The 18,169-nt window shown below is 47.3% G+C and overlaps 1 protein-coding gene across 3 annotated transcripts in view; it reads left to right on the forward strand.

Annotated features, from left to right (window-relative positions):
- Positions 1-18,169, forward strand: part of c1h12orf43 (chromosome 1 C12orf43 homolog) — an 80,465-nt gene that overhangs the window by 26,959 nt on the left and 35,337 nt on the right. For 2 of the 3 annotated variants that reach the window (XM_072497263.1, XM_072497281.1), the window contains 3 exons: positions 988-1,086; positions 8,077-8,138; positions 8,673-8,760. In XM_072497263.1, coding sequence (XP_072353364.1) covers positions 988-1,086; positions 8,077-8,138; positions 8,673-8,760 — 249 coding nt within the window. The remainder of the gene's footprint in view (positions 1-987; positions 1,087-8,076; positions 8,139-8,672; positions 8,761-18,169) is intronic. The other variant, XM_072497271.1, reaches the window with a different exon arrangement.

Here is an 18,169-nt window from a genome sequence, read left to right on the forward strand (position 1 = left end):
ACACACTCATTCACTCTCTGCTAAACCCATAAGCACTCACTCACTCTCTGCCATCCCCATATGCACTCACTCATTCTCTGCCACCTTCATACTCACTCACTCTCTGCGACACACACTCACCTACACTCTGCTATACCCAGCCACCACACACACACCCTCACTCACTCTCTGCCACCCCCAAACACACTCACTCATTGTCTGCCATCCCTGTGCACACTCACTCATTCTCTGCTACCTAACACTCACATCTTTCATGGGCTGCAGAGCAGGACTCTGTGGGCAGCATCCAGCCTCCTGGCTGTACTTTTGACATACCTGCTCTAAACCATGCATTTGCCACCTTTAATGCTCTCCTGATCTGCCTCCTTTCCTCCATAAATTGTAGCTTATGCAAAACTCTGCCATATCCTAAACCGGAAACAAATCCTGCTCATTCATCAACCTGTGCTCATTGACCTTTATTGCTTCCCTGTGCCCAGCAATTCCAATTTAAAATTTTCAGCCTCTCATCCAGATCCCTTTGTGGTTATGCCTTTCCCTATCCGTAACCTCCAGAACTCTCTCCATTCACCCCACTATTGGTGGCCATGCACTCAGCTGTGTAGACCGTAAGTTCTGGAATTCTGTCCTAACTTTTCTTTCTCCATCTCTTTCTTTAAGACTCCCCTTAAAGTCTTTAAAAACGCTTTGTTTACTATCAATGTTTGCCTGATTACGCTGTGTGGTCTATATTAATGTAATACGATGAGAATACGTATTTAATGTAGCATTATGAAATTGGTTTTCTGTATTTTCAGTAGATGAGCGTTGTAAATTTGAACTAGACAGATTTACAGAATTAATTTGTGTAATTGGAGTTCAATTTCAGTACTAGTTACAAATATTTGCTTTTGATGCACTAATGCAAACAAAGTCCTTAAAGCATTCATGTGAATTCACAGTGGCTGCAGTGTTCCTCAGTGAGATCTTGTTTTGTCTCTCCCGTAGGCAGAAAGTAGATGAGCACCAGAATGATGGAAATGAGCTGCAGACAACACCTGAATTCCGATGCCATGTTGCTAAAAGGCTGGGTAACTTGTTAGATAGGTAAGAAGAATGAATACTCTTGCAGTGAACTCTTGGTAGTGCATGTAACCAGTATATCTGTCATTCTGCTTTCCCAGGGTAGCCTGCTATTTGTTTTTCCAGAGGTCTACAGCACAGCAAAGGTTCTTTGGCCCATTGCATCTGCATCGGTCAAAAACAGCCACCTAGCTATTCTAATCCCAATTTCTAGCACTTGGCCCAGAGCCTTGTATGCCCCCCCCCCCCCCCCCCCCCCCAGCCCCTAGTCTCTTCCTGGAGGTAAGCATTCCTCTGCTTACCCTGGAGGAACAGTGTCAAGAATTAGCCACTAAAAGGAATGGACAGTTCTTTTTTGGAAAATTAGTCGAAAACTAATCAAAATTGGAAAACTATTTCTTTATGTTTTAGGTCTGTAAATGTAGAAAATATCTGCCATTGCAGATGTGTCAGTAAATTAAGAGTATGATATTTCATTGCAGTGCCTGGTTTCTGTCGCTGGGAGGATGCTGTAGAAGTTGTAATACTTGTTTCAAATCTGATGGTGCAAATTAGGTAATTCCGTTGCAATATAAAATTGAACTACACTAATCATTTTGACCTTGTTACACACACAGCAGCTTTACATGACATTTGTCTCTACTTGAGTGCGCAGTGGAGTTCTTGATTGGTGCTCTGCCCTGGCCCACCAATGCCTCGATTGTAGGAATCCTCATCCTTTTATTCAAATCCCTCATGTTCTTTGCCCTCCCAAAGCCTGTAACTTCCTCCAACCCTCCGACTTGGTGTTTCTCCAATTCTCGCCTCTTGTGCATCCCCTTCTTTATATGCCCCACCATTGGTGACTGTGTACCTTCAGCTGTCTGGACCCTACGCTCTGAATTCCCTCCCTAAACTTCTATTCTCCACCTGTGCTCCTGTAATACACTCTTTGAAATATACCTCTTTATCACCTCTCCTAAGGGCTCCTTTTTTTGTAAAGATTGTATCAAATTGTTTCTCATGAAGCACCTTTGGGCATTTCAATACATCTTGGAACTATATAAAAGCAGTTGGTTCTACAGCTGAAAGAGACCAAGAACCAAAATAGAGAACACGTCATATTAACTTTGTATGTACAGGAGAATTGTTTATTTGCATTTGGTTATGCAAAATATTTTTTGTGGCAATCGAGACTTGGTTTTGCAAAGCAAATCTAGGATGCGTTTGAATGTATTCAGAAGTAATATTTGCACTGGCGACTGGTGGAATTTAATACCCACTTCATTCTGTTATTTGCCTTTGGGCGGGACAGCAACAGGAATCATTTTTGGGGCCAAGAGACCATCACAACTTGTCCACTCGGGTTTTTTTTCAAATTGAAAAATGTATGCCCAGTCTCTACATCCTGGGAATTTGATTCATTTAAAAGTTGTAGACTAATTAGCAGCAAAACAAAACTTCAGTGCGTGAGACTTTGTGCAAGAAGCGTATCCATTTTTGACCCTATTTCACTGTATTAGAGAATAATTATTCCCCCCAATCTTCAAAATCATGGCAGACAATCAAGATTACATTGCTGAGTAGTTGTTTCCCCCAATGATGAGCTGAAAATTGATGAAGAGAAGGAGTTACAAAAGCTGGCTGCACCTAAAAGTTCCAAAGTCACCAGGACTGAATTGGATGCATCTTGATGAAAGAAAGTAAGGATGGAAATTGTGAAGACATTGGGCAGGATATTCCAATCCTCCTCTGATACTGGAGTCAGCCATGGTCAGCCTGTTTAACCTCAGTGGTCGGAAATATTTTAGAAATGGACAAAATTAACACTCACTTAGTCTCTATAGAATCCCTACAGTGCAGAAAGGGGTCATTCAGCTCATTGAGTCTGCACCGGCCCTCAAACAGCAACCTGCCTAGGCTCACGCCTCCGCCCCTGCCCTATCCCCATGGTGACCATATAAAACCACCTAACCTGCACATCTTGGACACTAAGGAGTTATTTTTAGCATGGCCAATCCACCTAACCGGCACATGTTTGCACTGTGGGAGGAAACAGGAGCACCCGGAGGAAGCCCACACAGGCACGGGGAGAACGTGCAAACTCCACACAGACAGTCACTCAAGACCGGAATCGAACCCGGGTTCCTGGTGCCCCGGGTCCCAGTGAGGCAGCAGTGCTAACCACTGTGCCACTGTGCTTCCCATTTGGGAAAGTGTGGATTAATTAAGGAAAACTAACACAAATTTGTTGGAGGCAAATGCTGTTTAATTAATTGGATTGAGTTTTTGTTGAGCTAAGAGGGTTGATTGGATAATGTGGTTGATGTGATTTATACGACTTCTAAAAGACGTTTGATAAAGTGCTTCATTACAGACCTGCCCACAAAGTTGAAATTCATGGAATAAAAGGAAGAGTAGCAGCATGGATATGTAGTTGGCTGAGTGACAGGAAACAAGAGAGGTGGTAAATGGCTGTTTCTTGGACTAGAAGAAGGTATAGAGTGGGGGGGGGGGGGATCCAGGGTGGGAACCAGGACCACTGCTTTTCTTGATCCATCTGAATGATCTTTATTTGGGTGTGCAGGGCACAATTTCAAAATATTCAGATGAACCAAAACTTGGAAGCACGGAACTGTGAGGAGGATGGTGAAAGACTTGAAGAGAATGTAGACAAGCTTCTGGAATGGGGAAACACATGGCACATGAAATTTAATGCAGAGAAGTGTGAAGTGAAACTTTTTTGTCAAGAGGAATGGGGATAGGCAACATAAAATAAAGGCTGCAATTCTAAAGGGGGTGCAGGAGCAGAGGGACTTGTGAACAAATCATGGAAAGTGGCAAGGCAGGTTGATAAAGTGGTTTAAAAGATATACGGGATCCTGGACTTTAAATAGAGGCATAGAGTACAAAAGGAAAGAGGTTATGATGGACCGTTATAAAACACTGGTTCAGCCTATTGTGTTAATTTCTGGACACTGCGTCTTTCAGAGGTGTGAAGGGTTTGTAGGGGGTCCAGAGAAGATTTATGAGATTGGTTTGAGGGGTGTTACTTGGAAAAACTAGTGAACTGGAGTTTTTACTCCTAAGAAGGTTATGGGGAAATTTCTTAGAAGTGTTCAAAATCATGAAGGTGCTGGCCAAAGTAGGTAGAAGGAAATGGTTCCAATTGGTGGAAAGGTGAGGAACGGGGAAAACAGATTGTCAAAAGAATCACCGGTGGCACGAGGCAAAGCTTCTTTTTCAGTCAATAGTTGGGACCTGGAATGCTTTGCTTGAGAGTATGATAGAGGCAGATTAAAGCACACTTTCATAAGAGAATTGGATAAGCACGTGAAGGGGAAAATATCGCAGGGATACTTGGAAAGGACAAGGGAGTAGGGCCCTTATAGAGAACTGGCTTGAACAGAGCGGACCAAGTGGACTCCTCCTGCGCCATAATCATTCTATGATCCTTATATCTTCTCATTCAAGAATAGAAAAAATCTACTCTCCACACAACAAAAAAGTCCAGTTTGCCATTTGGACCCTTAAAACATGTGGGACCAGGTAAATGTGCTGATTTTCCTCATGGAGCATCCCTGTGTGCCAAAAAAGATTTTGGCCTTGAAGTTAGTGTGGTTTAAATATAGATGGGCTAAGACGCAAACTGCCTTCCTTCACTTAAGTGTCAAAATGGAAGTGAATAATTCTATGAGAAAGGCAAAATGTGTTTGTTTTAGAAATCAAAATTCATCTGTGCCAAACCAAGGTGTTAAATGATAAACCGTTTACTGATTGCTGAAAATAAATTATTTAAAACTGAAAAAAAACCAGACTACAGTGCGAGTAGCTCTTTCCTGGGGTTGACTATCCTTCTGTACAATGTTCCATCCAATACACAGACAGTTTCCTCAACTGGGAGTGACAGCTATCGTCTGTAAAACTGTAAAAGAACACATAACATCTGTAGGTTTCAGCGAATCCTTTAATATTTCAGCCATCATTGCTGCTTTTGATACTGGATTTATCAGAAGCAATGCAAACAGCATGGGTTCTAACTTATTTTGTGTCACTCTGTAAGTCATTGCAGTCATGATGCTCATGAACAATCACTTGGTATTATAAAACTTGAATATTACTGAAAACAGAGACATATTGCCAAAGCTTCACATCTTGCACTCATCAGGATTTCAAACAATCACAACAATTTATCCCACATGAGAAAAGGGTGCTAATTCGTTGGCAAGTCAACTCTGATTGGCCAAGGTTTTGATATAGAGAAACCAACTCCCCATGCTTCCGAGTAATTCGAAAAAGGTGCAAGGCTTGAACATATTCCATTTGTTTGCAGAGAATTGTGTAAATGAACCACATTACAAGTTTGGCTGCTTGTTAGTGTAGGTATTACACGTACTCAGGATTTTTCAGCAAGTGCTGTCCAATCGTTGAATCGTATCTAACAGTAGATGTTTTGCAAGCATGAGCTGCTTGAGTGTAGGGTCTGTATTCTGCCTATTACAAACAGCCGAGGGAATACATTGTTTGATTCGATTAGCCAATCATTAGGACCTATGGCCTACGTACCTGGCATCACGCCAGCATTGAAATTAATACACTAAGTTGCTAAAGTGTGTGGTAGGCAGAACGTCTTTTTGGATTGATGTCAGCATCCTATCCTATCACATGGAAAACACAATTTTCATCACAACTGCAACGTAGCAGTGTGAAATAAATTTCTTTGTGTTAAAACAATCAACAAATCACATAGTTAGCAAAAGATACAACCAAATTGCGAATAGTTTGTCACTTTACCCTTTCTTCTCCCTTTAACTAACACAGCCCCCCCCGCCCCCCCCCCCCCTTCCTTCCCGCTGGCAACAAACCCTTGAATAGAGACAAATGCAGCCTACATCATGTATAAACTCCTTCTGACCCTCTAAGAGCTAACTTAATTTTCTCCAATTGTAAGAATTCTGCCACATCCCCCAACCACACCAACACCTTAGGTGGTGCCGCTGACCTCCACCCCAATAGAATTTGCCGATGCGAGATCAGTGTGGTGAAGGCCACAACATTGGCCCCCCTCGCCTCTAGTAGCTCCGGCAGCTCCAAAGATGGGCACCAATGGACACAGCGCCATCCTCATCCCCACGATCTCCGACAGTTTCTTGAAGATCGAGATCCGGAACGCCGTAGTTTCGGGCAAGAGGGGGGCCCCTTGCGCATCCCTCGCATTTGTCCTCCACCTCAAGGAAGAAGCCACTCATATGAGCCTGAGTCATATGGGCCCTGTGGACCACCTTAAACTGTATCAACATCAGACCCAGTCATGGGCCATCTGAATTCCCAAATACCGAAACCTTGTTTTGGCCAGCTTGAATGGTAGGGCTGCCAAATTAACACTCCTGCCCTGGGCATTCACCTAATATTGCTCGACAACTGCCGCCCCTTAACAAAATCTGTCTGATCCTCAAAGACCACCTCCGGCATGTACCCCTCCAACCGCCTCGCCAGCAGCTTCAGATCAGTGTTTAACAGGGAGATGGGCCTATAAGACCCTCATTCCACTGGGCCTTATCCTTCTTGTGGGATCAAAAAGATTGATGGCAGCAACCTCCCCCCCCCCCCCTTCCAGGAATACTGACCCATCTAAAAAGTGCCCCATTTCTGCGTCCTCCCCTCGGGGATTTGACCTATATGGCCCCCAATAGAAGGCCTCCAATGATTGGTTAATTTTCTCCGGCATCGTTACCAATCCTCCTCCCATCCCTCACCTGCACTAAGTCCCGCGCGGCTGCCTGTCGCCTCAATTGATGGGCTAGCAGGCGGCTGGCCTTTTCCCAACTCATAGAGCACTCCCGTTGAGCAACAAAGCTGGTCCACCACCTTCCCTGTCGTCATTAGATCAACCTCCCTTTATAGCTTCTTCCTTTCTGCTACGAACTCCCTGACGGGGCCACCGAGTACCGTCGGTCCACTTTCGCAAGGGCATCCACCAACCTCTGTCCCTCCGCCCTCTTCCCCCCCCAAATCTGATCCATAAATATCCCGGCTCCTTTGCCATTCCTGACTTGGCCAATGACTTGGGGCTCAACCTATCCATCCTGGGATCTAACATGCAATTGAAGTTGTCTCTGCCCCACCTAAACTTTGTCTGGTCCTTCGCCCACAGGTTGCCTCCTGCAGGAAACCCACACCTGCCTTTAAACTTTTCAAGTGTGCGAACACCCAAGAACGTTTAACCGGGCCTTCTGCACATTCCACAACACTATCCTCACCAGAGGTTTCTGAACCCCTACCTCCATTAAGGTCAGCCATCCCAACCTGACACAAAATTCTCCCTATCTCCAGGCCTCCCTCTTGTCCGGGCCCACCCAAAATGACTGACTCTTCCATTCCCGTCTGCATCCAGCCACAAAGTCACCTGCGTCATCAGCACATTCCCCTGTCCCACACCCGGCCATCCCCCACTCCACTCCTTCCTCTTCCAGGATGGCAGTAAAAGGGTGCCCAGGTGCCAGGATGGCATTGCCATAGGTCAGGGCCCAAGGGGGGGGGGGGCATGCCCAAGAAAGGAGGGTGGAAGGGGCTATGAAGGGTGGGTGGGTGCAGGACAGGTAGGTAACGGCCTCTGGGAGGTTGGGGGGTGGTGATGGTTTCGGGGTCCTGGAAGGGGCGGAGGGGACCTGTAGGGAGGCCCCCAGAGACCTCATAGCGGGTGTCTTCACTTTGGGGTGGGGGGTAATCTTCATGTGTGTGGAAGGTGACATTTCCCATGGGTGAGAGTGCAAGCTCACTTGGAGATCAGGGTACTCTTTCCAAATGGCAGCCCCACCTCTGAGTTCAGCTCCCCAGTGCTGAAAACAATTTTAAACGTGGACCAAATCAGCGAGAAGCTCCCCAGGGCCCAAAAAAGTGACTAAGTGTCGTTTGATAACCGTGGGAAACTCCCTGCAAAACAACCACAAATGACCTTTGAAATGTTTCTATTAAATTTCGATTAAATTCAAGTATATTCAGTGATTTTAATAGTAGCTTCTTTTTACTTTTCAGTATCATAACTGTTGACAATTCTGAGCCCTTTCCACAGCATCAAGGCGAGGATGATGATGAAGGTAATTTGATTAACTCCTGTTCACACTAAGAAATTGAGGTAGAAGATCAGCCATTATCATATTGAACAGGAGCAGGCTGTTGGGGCTGAATGGCCTCTACCTGCTCTGCATATATGAGTTGCTGCCATGCAGCCTCAACATAACCTTTATTTTAGATAACAAAATTAATTTCTAGTATCCCATTGTATTATCATTGTTTTTTCTTAAATGTGAATGTTATATTCTTGAGTCTTTGAGGTTGGGAAATAAAACATATCTCCTTTCAAATACTGTTATCTAGGGAGGATACAGTGAGCAGTCCATTCCTTAGGACAAACATTGCACAGTGTGACGTGGTTCCAATTCCCATACTATCCATCCCATGGCCACTTGCGAATTGGGCTTGACAATTCATACTGACTGAATTATATCTGTCAGAACTTCATTTGTGTAAGAATCTTAGAGCCAACTGAAAAAGACTTTCATCTCAATGATTGCTGTTGTTTTTGAAAAAAGATTTGTTGTGCCTCAATTTAAGAATTTTTTATTTTGCAGGCTTTCGTTTATTTTCTACATCCGTACCAGATCATGGAAACGTAGAATCCTCATCTCCGGTTAAATGGAAACCTCCACCCAGTTCAAGGTAATGTCCGATTTTCAATAGATTTGCTGCTAGGCCATATTGTTTTTTGGGGAGTTTGGCAAAGGAGTGCGTTAAAGAGGATATGACAGACCAAACGTTTATCACTGTGGCCCCATTTTGATGCTTGGAAATTAGTGCAACCCCAGAGTGAGAGCAGGGTGGGAGTTTTGAGTAGTTTTGTCCAAAACTGTTTTGAAGATCCAATGGAGTGTCAGAGCTACAACATGTGTGTGCATGTGTGCTGGAGCCTTGGCACTGATCGCAGGATAAAGATCCCTCTGCCCAGTCGCAATTATGAATCTGCTTTCCATTTAAATAATAGCTACAAATAACACGAGCCCACTTTACCGTCGACATGTTTTTGAATTCAGAAGATGGAGTTTGTTGACGCAAAAGGACTTTTTGTGAACCTAGTAGCAGTTTTCCATCTTTAAATATCCTTGTGAACCACGTCGATTTAAGGAAATGGTGTCCCTGGGAAGCCTAAAGCAAACAAAGAAGTCACAGCTAAACCTTGTCTATTTCTGTTTGTTCATGATGGATTGCTGGGCAATCTTTTGGTGTCACTGTTTAAATGCAAGCTACCTGACCTTTTGAAGACTGTTGCGTAGCAATACTGGCTGCCACCCATTTGCTGCATAGTGCTTGCACTTGCTGCTTTAAAGCTTCTTCAGTGTGGGAGATCAAAAAAACTGGGGATCAAAGTTGAATTTGCATTGAGGCTGGGGGAGGTAAATCAGAAGGAAATTGAAATACGACTATCAAAAATCTAATCTTTCAACTTCAAAGTGAATGGAGATGATGAAGTTGCTGCTGGTACTACTGAGAACTGTAATTGTCATTTAACAATACTTAATGGTGAAAAAGAAAGATGGTCTTGCATTTATACAACACCTTCCCCAGGACCACAAGATGCCTAAAAGCATTTTCCAGCCAATGAAGTACTTTTGAAGCCTCATCACTATTGCAGAATGGGAAATGCGGCAATCAACATTTTGGGCAATGAAATTGATGACCTGATTTTTTTGTTCTATCGTGGGATGGTGCTGACGAGACCACCATTTATTGCCTAGTCCTAATTTCGCTTGAGAAAGTGGTCGTGGGCTGTCTTCCTAACTGCAACTGAGTGGCCTCCAGGGCTATTTCAGAGGTTAGTTAATACTCGACCCAATGCTGTGGGTCTGGAGTCACATATTGGACAGGCCAGTTTAGAAAGTATTTGATCAGGGAATATGGGCTTCGCTGGCAAGCGGAGAGTATTCCATCACATTTATGACCCATCCCTAATTTTCTTTGAGAAGGTGGTTGAGCCGTGGCCTTGAACAGCTGCAGTCTCTGCAGTGTAGGTATGTCCACAGTGCCCTTAGGGTTTTTACGCAACAACAGTAAAAGAAAAGTGGTGTTTCCGAGTCGGCATGATGATGCGCGATGTAGGGAAACTTATCATGTTTTTATCCCGTTTACCTGCCGTCCTTGTTCTTCTTGATGCTCTATGTCACAGATTTGGGAGATGGTGTCAAAGGAGGCTTTTGGTACATTGTTGCAATGCAATTTGTGAGTGGTCCACACTGCTTCCTTCCACTGGTGCCAGTGTGGGGAGGGAGTGAATATTTAAGGTGGTTGATGGGATGCAAATCAAGCAGACTGCTTTGTCTAGGACAGTGTATTTCAAACGTTTTTTCCGGGGACCCATTTTTACCAACCGGCCAACCTTCAGGACCCATGCCGGCCGACTGTCACAACCCATCATTTTCGCTTACCTTTAATGCAACAGGTGAGCCTGTTTGGTCCTCACAATCTCACTTGCTTTGTCATTCAATGTTACATTTCTGTATGAGTTCATCAGAAGTCCACACCACCACTGCTTTGTCCTGTTGTAGACTCTCCTGAACAGCTCATACCACCACTGCTTTGTCCTGCTGTGGATTCTCCTGAGCCACTCTCCAGCAGGCTTAGTTGTGAGATCCTGGCCTGTTTGTGTCTCTGGCCCTCTCTTCCTTATTACAAAACAATCCATTTTAAATTTTAAAGTTCTGTTGCTTGTTTGCTGCTGATAAAATGGAGGGATCACAATCGCACCGAGAGCACGCGATGTCAGAGTTCAGGGTGCGTGACCTATTCTCCGCCATCGTTTCAGGCAGGAAGACTGCATTGAATTTTCAAAAATATCTTCTCCTGGGTCAGCACGCTCCTGGGTCAGACGTCAGAAGGAGGTGGAGTTTCTCTCTGGGCATGCGCGCTGATTTTTACAAAAAATTTAGAGAACCCAATTCATTTTTTCCAATTAAGGGGCAATTTAGCGTGTTCAATCCACCTCCCTTGCACATCTTTGGGTTGTGAACATGGCCCCAACTGAGATGATGCGGAGTTTGTGAAGAGGGTGCTGGGTGCTAGATACCCATGAGCTGATTCATACGGGGGGATTGGAACATGGTGTTGGAACCGAAGGTAGACAGGTCCCAGCCGCGGGCCAGTCTGGGAGGGGGTGGCGCGGCAAACGTATTGGCTGGGCTCATGATGGAGATGGGAGCGTAGGCCTGTGGATGTTCTTATACCCGAGGGAACGGGAATATTCGTTTTCCTCCCTGATACACAAAGTGTACTCGAGGATATACATTTTCATGATGGTGAGGGCACTATTGGCTGGGGGTAGGAGGTCAAAGTACTCAGCAATCGTGATTTTTGGATCATAATCCACATTGGTTGGATGCGGTTTTGGAGAATGGGTGGAGAATGGATGTGGGGTTGTTAGCGGCCAGAGGTTTTGTGATTAGATGGGGAAGCTGATCGAGGAGTATGTGGGATTTAATTGCACGGGCGAGGTTGACAGTGGGTGGTTTGGGAAGCTCTGAAAGCAGTAGTAAGGGGGGGAAGTGATCTTATTCAAGACTAAAGTGGATAACGAGGAGAGGGAGGAACTCCAAAACTGATAGAGAAGATTTTGGAGGTGGATGGGAGGTATGCGGGGGACCCAGACCCGGGGCTCCTGGCAAAGAGGAAGGAGTTGCAGGCGAGGTATGACCAATTGTCCACGGGGAAAATGGTGCACCAGTTGACAAGGGCGAGGGGGGGGCAGTCTACGAGCACGAGGAGAAGGCAGGACGTATGCTGGCCAGTCAGCTCCGGAGGGAGGCAGCGGCGAGGGAGATTGTCGGTATGGAATAGGACGGGGAAGCTGGTGGTGCCTTGGAGCAAATTAATAAAGTATTTGAGGAGTTCTGTAGGGACCTGTATAGGTCTGAGCCACTGGAGGAGGAGCAAGGGATGAGGGAGGTTTTAAAAAAAATTTAGAGTACCCAATTCATTTTTTCCAATTAAGGGGCAATTTAGCATGTTCTTTCCACCTACCTTGCACATCTTTGGGTTGTGGGGGCGAAACCCACGCAAACGGGGGGAGAATGTGCAAACTCCACACGGACAATGACCCAGAGCCGGGATCGAACCTGGGACCTCGGCGCAGTGAGGCAGCAGGGCTAACCCACTGCACCACTGTGCTGCCCTGGCATGCGCACTGATGAGCGGGCACGCATTTGCAGCGCGCCCGCTTTCTAAAAGCCTGTCGCAGGCATCATTTTTAAAGCCGAACTCAGCCGGCATTTTTAAAAGCCGGCTGTTGCGCATTAATTCCCGCGATCGGGAACAACGTGATGGATTGCTCCACGATCTTTCCGACACCCGCCCGCAGTCCACCTACAGGTTGCGACTCCAACTTTGAAAATCACTGGTCTAGGATGATGTCTAACTTTTCGGGTGTTGTTAGAGCTGCACTTATCCAGGCAAGCGGCGAGTATTCCATCACATTCCGACTTCTGCCTTGTAGATGATGGGCAAACGTTTGAGATTCAGGAGGTAAGTCGCAGCAGAATTTCCAGCCTCTGATCTGCTCTTGCAGCCATGGTGTTTATGGATGGAATTGATTATCCTCTCCTGAGGAGAGTTGGAGATGTGAGGGCACTTAATCAGGCGGGTGGGTGATTGTCTGGGTCCACACCTCCTTCCTGCCTCTGCCCTTATTAACATTGATGCGGAAAAGATCCTGGATAGCCTTCCTGCCCATTGCCAAACAAGACCCTTTAGTGGGCAAGTATTGTCCTCCGAAGGCCCCAGCGGTCAGGGGACTGGCCATGTGGGAAGCCCGAAAAGGAAACATGTCGATTTGTTTCAGGGCTGCGGAAAAGATCCTGGATGGCCTTCCTGCCCATTGCCAAACAAGACCCTTTAATGGGCAAGTATTGTCCTCCGAAGGCCTCAGCGGTCAGGGGACTGGCCATGTGGGAAGCCCGAAAAGGAAACCTGCCGGGTTTGATTCAGGGCTCCTGGGGGATGGGGTTCCTCGTTCAAAGGCACTTTGAACCTGATTTAGGGACTTAACATGAGGAAGTGGGGAGCCAGCTGAAAGCCAACCCACCTGCCCCTGCTGCCAAACACCCTGCCCCGCAACCTCCCCACCAAGGGTGACCAACTGTCCTGTATTTTACAGGATGGTCCTATAATTTCACCTGTTATCCGTGCCCTGTTTGTTGGCTCTCTGGGATATCATTTGTCCTGTATTCTTTGGGCAGGGGCTATGTGGCTGCTGGGGAGTCTACTCTTGTCTCTGTACTTGTCTCTTTGGTGTTTGGACATACGTATTGCGCACGTGCGCTGTCATCATCAGCCCACTCAGCTACAAAATAGTCAATGAGTTCTTCTGCCCAAAGCAGGTAGGCAGCTTTAATAGTTAACTTGGCATGCTATGTTGGCTGTAGACCTCAACACAACTTTAGATATCTGTGGCATGCTCTGGTATAGCACATAGAGCAGTGTTACTGACTATGCGGCCCTCGGGCTGCTTGCAGCCTGTATCTTGTCTTTCCTAAAGCACACTTGTCACCTCCTCCCTGCTGCCTGCTATCTCCCTCCCATTCGCCGACTCTCCCGTTTAGGGATTCCCACTCCTCGGCCTTCCTGTTCGCCACTTCTCTCCCTGACCCCGCCCTCCCACTCGCTGCTTCTCTCCCTTTCTTGCACTTACTTCCACAATCCTCCCACTTGCAGCCATTCTCGCTCCCTCATCCACTTCCTCCCGAGCCCTAACTCAGAACGAGAATTTTGGAGAGGGAAATGGCGAGCGATTGGGAGGATTACGGGGGGAAGTGGCAGGTGGGAGAATTGGGTCAGCGAGCGGGAGGGTTTGCAAACGAAGAGTCAAGACAAGAAATGGGAAGGTCGAGATTGGGCAGTGAAGTAGAACATAATAGCTTTTATTTTGTTTTCTTTTCATTAAAAAGCATTTTGTGATTAAGATTGATGACCTAATTTAATTTTATTAATAATATGAGAGTGGCCTTTCAGTCACCAAACATGAAAACCTTAATAAGTGTCCTGTCATCCATTAGCATGACCGGAAGTTGCTTCAATAAACCATACCAAATTTAATTTAAAGAAACGTAAAAAATGTACCTGGGCACTTCAGAAAATGAGTGCATTTTGAAGAGCCTTGGTGAACCAGTGCATTGGTCATAATCTTACAATTCTGACCAGCAACTAATATAGATATTTTCAGGTTATCATTCATTGCCTAAAGTTTAAAAATAAACTGCCACAAGCAACATCAGTCAGAAGACAAGGGTACAGTGTCTAAGGAAAAGTAGAAAAGTTATGCTTCATGTATGTCGAGCCTTGGTTCTTACACACGTCATACAGTGTACAGTTACTAACGTGTTATCTCTTACAACTGTTGTTGTGTTTTACACATTTCTTGTGTTTTACACACAAAGATAGCTTTTTTAAGAACTAAATCTCAATTAAACTATAAGTATTTTTTTTAAATTCTGCTTCCAGGCCGATTAAAATTCCCCAATATCCCAATGCCCTCACTATTTTTCTAGTGGACTCCACTGGCATAGGGTGACCTGAAAGGAATGGCTGCAGATGGCCTTGATAACAGACCAAATAAATCACAGATGTTTGTTGGGGGGCAGAAGGAGCAGGCAACACAGCATTTTCTGTTTTTGAGTCAGATTAATATCTTCAGTCGAATTAATATCTCTGCGCTTTCCGTATTGAGCAGATTGCTGCTTCGGTACAATGGCTCAACAGCTTTAACTTTCATTTTGGTACGATGATTCTTTAGTTTTCAGTTCCTTTAATCAATTCTGAAAAAGTAGCAATTTTCTATTTTGCACTTTTGGAACTTTCAATGAGGATTTTAGCAATGAAATTCAGTTGGGATAATGTACCCGAATCTCTGCTTAATATTCAGCTACAGCATCACAAGTACAGTACCAGATACAAGTTATGTTCCCTGGAATTTCGAGTCCTAACGCCACTGTCTATACAATGACTTATTTCATTGTTGAATCTTTGGTTTTTGCTGCCTGACAAAGCAGGAACACAGCGCCTATAACTAAACCATCAAGTCCCACTTCTCAGTGAAGCATCTCCTAGTCGACTGCAAATTTCACCAGCTGTAACCGGGTAACTGACCGGAGTGGTGAATTCCCAGGTTTCAAAGTTCCATGGAAAATCTGGGCAACCCTCCACCATTTGAGGATAGGCCAGGGAAGATGTGGCCACTTTCTCCTCAGTGGAACAAGAGGTAAGGTCAAATTGTGACTGGAAATCCAAGTTAGACCATCACCCACACACTGAACTCCTGCCCTGAGTGATCCTTTCCTGGTCGGCACCACAGCCATTCGTACTGCGTCAGCATGAAGCCATTGAACAGGTTGTTAACTTTGACATCAAATTATAACTGCTAACCCAGCCACATACAATGTGTATATTCCTATATCTCTACGAGTCTGCACTAAACATTTGCTACAATAGAATTTAGACTTAATGAAATCAAACCTTAAGTGGGTTGCAACTTGTCCTTGCCATATCAATAAATGAAATACATGTGTGTTCATCTTTCGGTAGTTCATTCGGCATTGTGAGATGGGAGGAAAATAAACGTTTTGGATGCAATGGAAAATTGTGCCTCCTTGTGCGCTGATCATGTTGCGCTTGCTTTCCTTCCAACTCTACAAAATATGTGAGAGGTCTGCATCAAATAAATCTGCAGAGCTACAGTTTTGAAGCGCTGCTAGAGGGCGCTATGCACTGGGAAGAAGAAAACCTGTCACCCCCCCCACCCCCCGCAAGATTAGTTTAGGTCAGGCTTGTCAAACCTTTTTCACTCCCGGGGCCATGTTTGCATATTTTTCATGCTCAAAGACTGATGAGCCAACTTTGGAAAGAGAAGCTATGGCAAAATATTAAACTGAATTTCAGCAAAAGTTGAGGTTTTAAAGGAAGAAACAATTGCTGAGCAAATGTAAAGAAATGCCGTAGCAATAAATTGTTAGTTAAAAAAGAGTAAGCGATAAAAATGAGCAAAATGTTGGAGGGTGGGAGTGTGTGGCTGTGTATGTCTGTGTTGGTGTGCAGCGGTGAGAGTGAATGAGAAAACTGAGACTGAGTGCAAGGCGGACTGGCACTCACACCATACACCCATTCACTCAGACAGTCCCACACCCCCACACACCCAACAGTCAGTCACTCCCACATCCCCACCCGGTCAGTCACCCCACACACCCATTCACTCAGTTAGTCCCACACCACCACCCATTCAGTCACCCCCACACACCCATTCACTCAGTCAGTCCCTCACTCCCACACACCCAACAGTCAGTCACTCCCACATCCCCAACCGATCAGTCACCCCACACACCCATTCACTCAGTCAGTCCCTCACTCCCACACACCCAACAGTCAGTCACTCCCACATCCCCACCCGGTCAGTCACCCCACACACCCATTCACTCAGTCAGTCCCTCACTCCCACACACCCAACAGTCAGTCACTCCCACATCCCCACCCAGTCAGTCACCCCACACACCCATTCACTCAGTCAGTCCCTCATTCCCATACATCCAACAGTCAGTCACTGCCACACCCCATCCCGGTCAGTCACCCACACCCGGTCAGTCACTCCCGCACCCCCACCCAGCACTCACTCCCACAACCCCACCCGGTCAGTCACTCCCACACCCCCACCCGGTCAGTCACTCCCACACCCCCACCCGGTCAGTCACACTCACACCCCCACCTGGTCAGTCACTCCCACACCCCCACCCAACAGTCACTCCCGCACCCCCACCCGGTCAGTCACTCCCACACCCCCATCCCGGTCAGTCACTCACACCCGGTCAGTCACTCCCACACCTTCACCCGGTCAGTCACTCCCACACCTTCACCCGGTCAGTCACTCCCACAGCCCCACCCAGTCAGTCACTCCCACACCCCCACCCGGTCAGTCACTCCCACACCCCCACCCGGTCAGTCACTCCCACACCCCCACCCGGTCAGTCACTCCCACACCCCCACCCGGTCAGTCACTCCCACACCCCCACCCGGTCAGTCACTCCCACACCCCCACCCGGTCAGTCACCCCCACCCAGTCAGTCACTCCCACACCCCCACCCGGTCAGTCACTCCCACACCCCCACCCGGTCAGTCACTCCCACACCCCCATCCGGTCAGTCACACTCACACCCCACCTGGTCAGTCACACCCACACCCCCACCCGGTCAGTCACTCCCACACTCCCACCCGGTCAGTCACTCCCACACCCCCACCCGGTCAGTCACTCCCACACCCCCACCCGGTCAGTCACTCCCACACTCCCACCCGGTCAGTCACTCCCACACTCCCACCCGGTCAGTCACTCCCACATCCCCACCCGGTCAGTCACTCCCACACTCCCACCCGGTCAGTCACTCCCACACCCCATCCCGGTCAGTCACTCCCACACCCCACCCCGGTCAGTCACTCCCACACTCCCACCCGGTCAGTCACTCCCACACTCCCACCCGGTCAGTCACTCCCACACTCCCACCCGGTCAGTCACACCCACCCGGTCAGTCACTCCCGCACCCCCACCCAGCAGTCACTCCCACACCCCGACCCGGTCAGTCACTCCCACATCTTCACCTGCTCAGTCACTCCCACACCCCAATCCGGTCAGTCACTCCCACACCCCCACCCAGTCAGTCACACTCACACCCCACCTGCTCAGTCACTCCCACACCCCCACCCGGTCAGTTACTCCCACACCCCCACCCGGTCAGTCACTCCCACATCCCCACCCGGTCAGTCACTCCCACACCCCCACCCGATCAGTCACTCCCTCACCCCCACCCCGGTCAGTCACTCCCACACCCCCACCCGGTCAGTCACTCCCACATCCCCACCCGGTCAGTCACTCCCACACCCCCACCCGATCAGTCACTCCCTCACCCCCACCCCGGTCAGTCACTCCCACACCCCCACCCGATCAGTCACTCCCTCACCCCCACCCCGGTCAGTCACTCCCACACCCCCACCCCGGTCAGTCACTCCCACACCCCCACCCGGTCAGTCACTCCCACACCCCCACCCGGTC

The sequence above is a fragment of the Scyliorhinus torazame genome, chromosome 1 (assembly GCF_047496885.1).
Source record: "Scyliorhinus torazame isolate Kashiwa2021f chromosome 1, sScyTor2.1, whole genome shotgun sequence".
In the NCBI taxonomy this organism is placed as follows: Eukaryota; Metazoa; Chordata; class Chondrichthyes; order Carcharhiniformes; family Scyliorhinidae; genus Scyliorhinus; species Scyliorhinus torazame.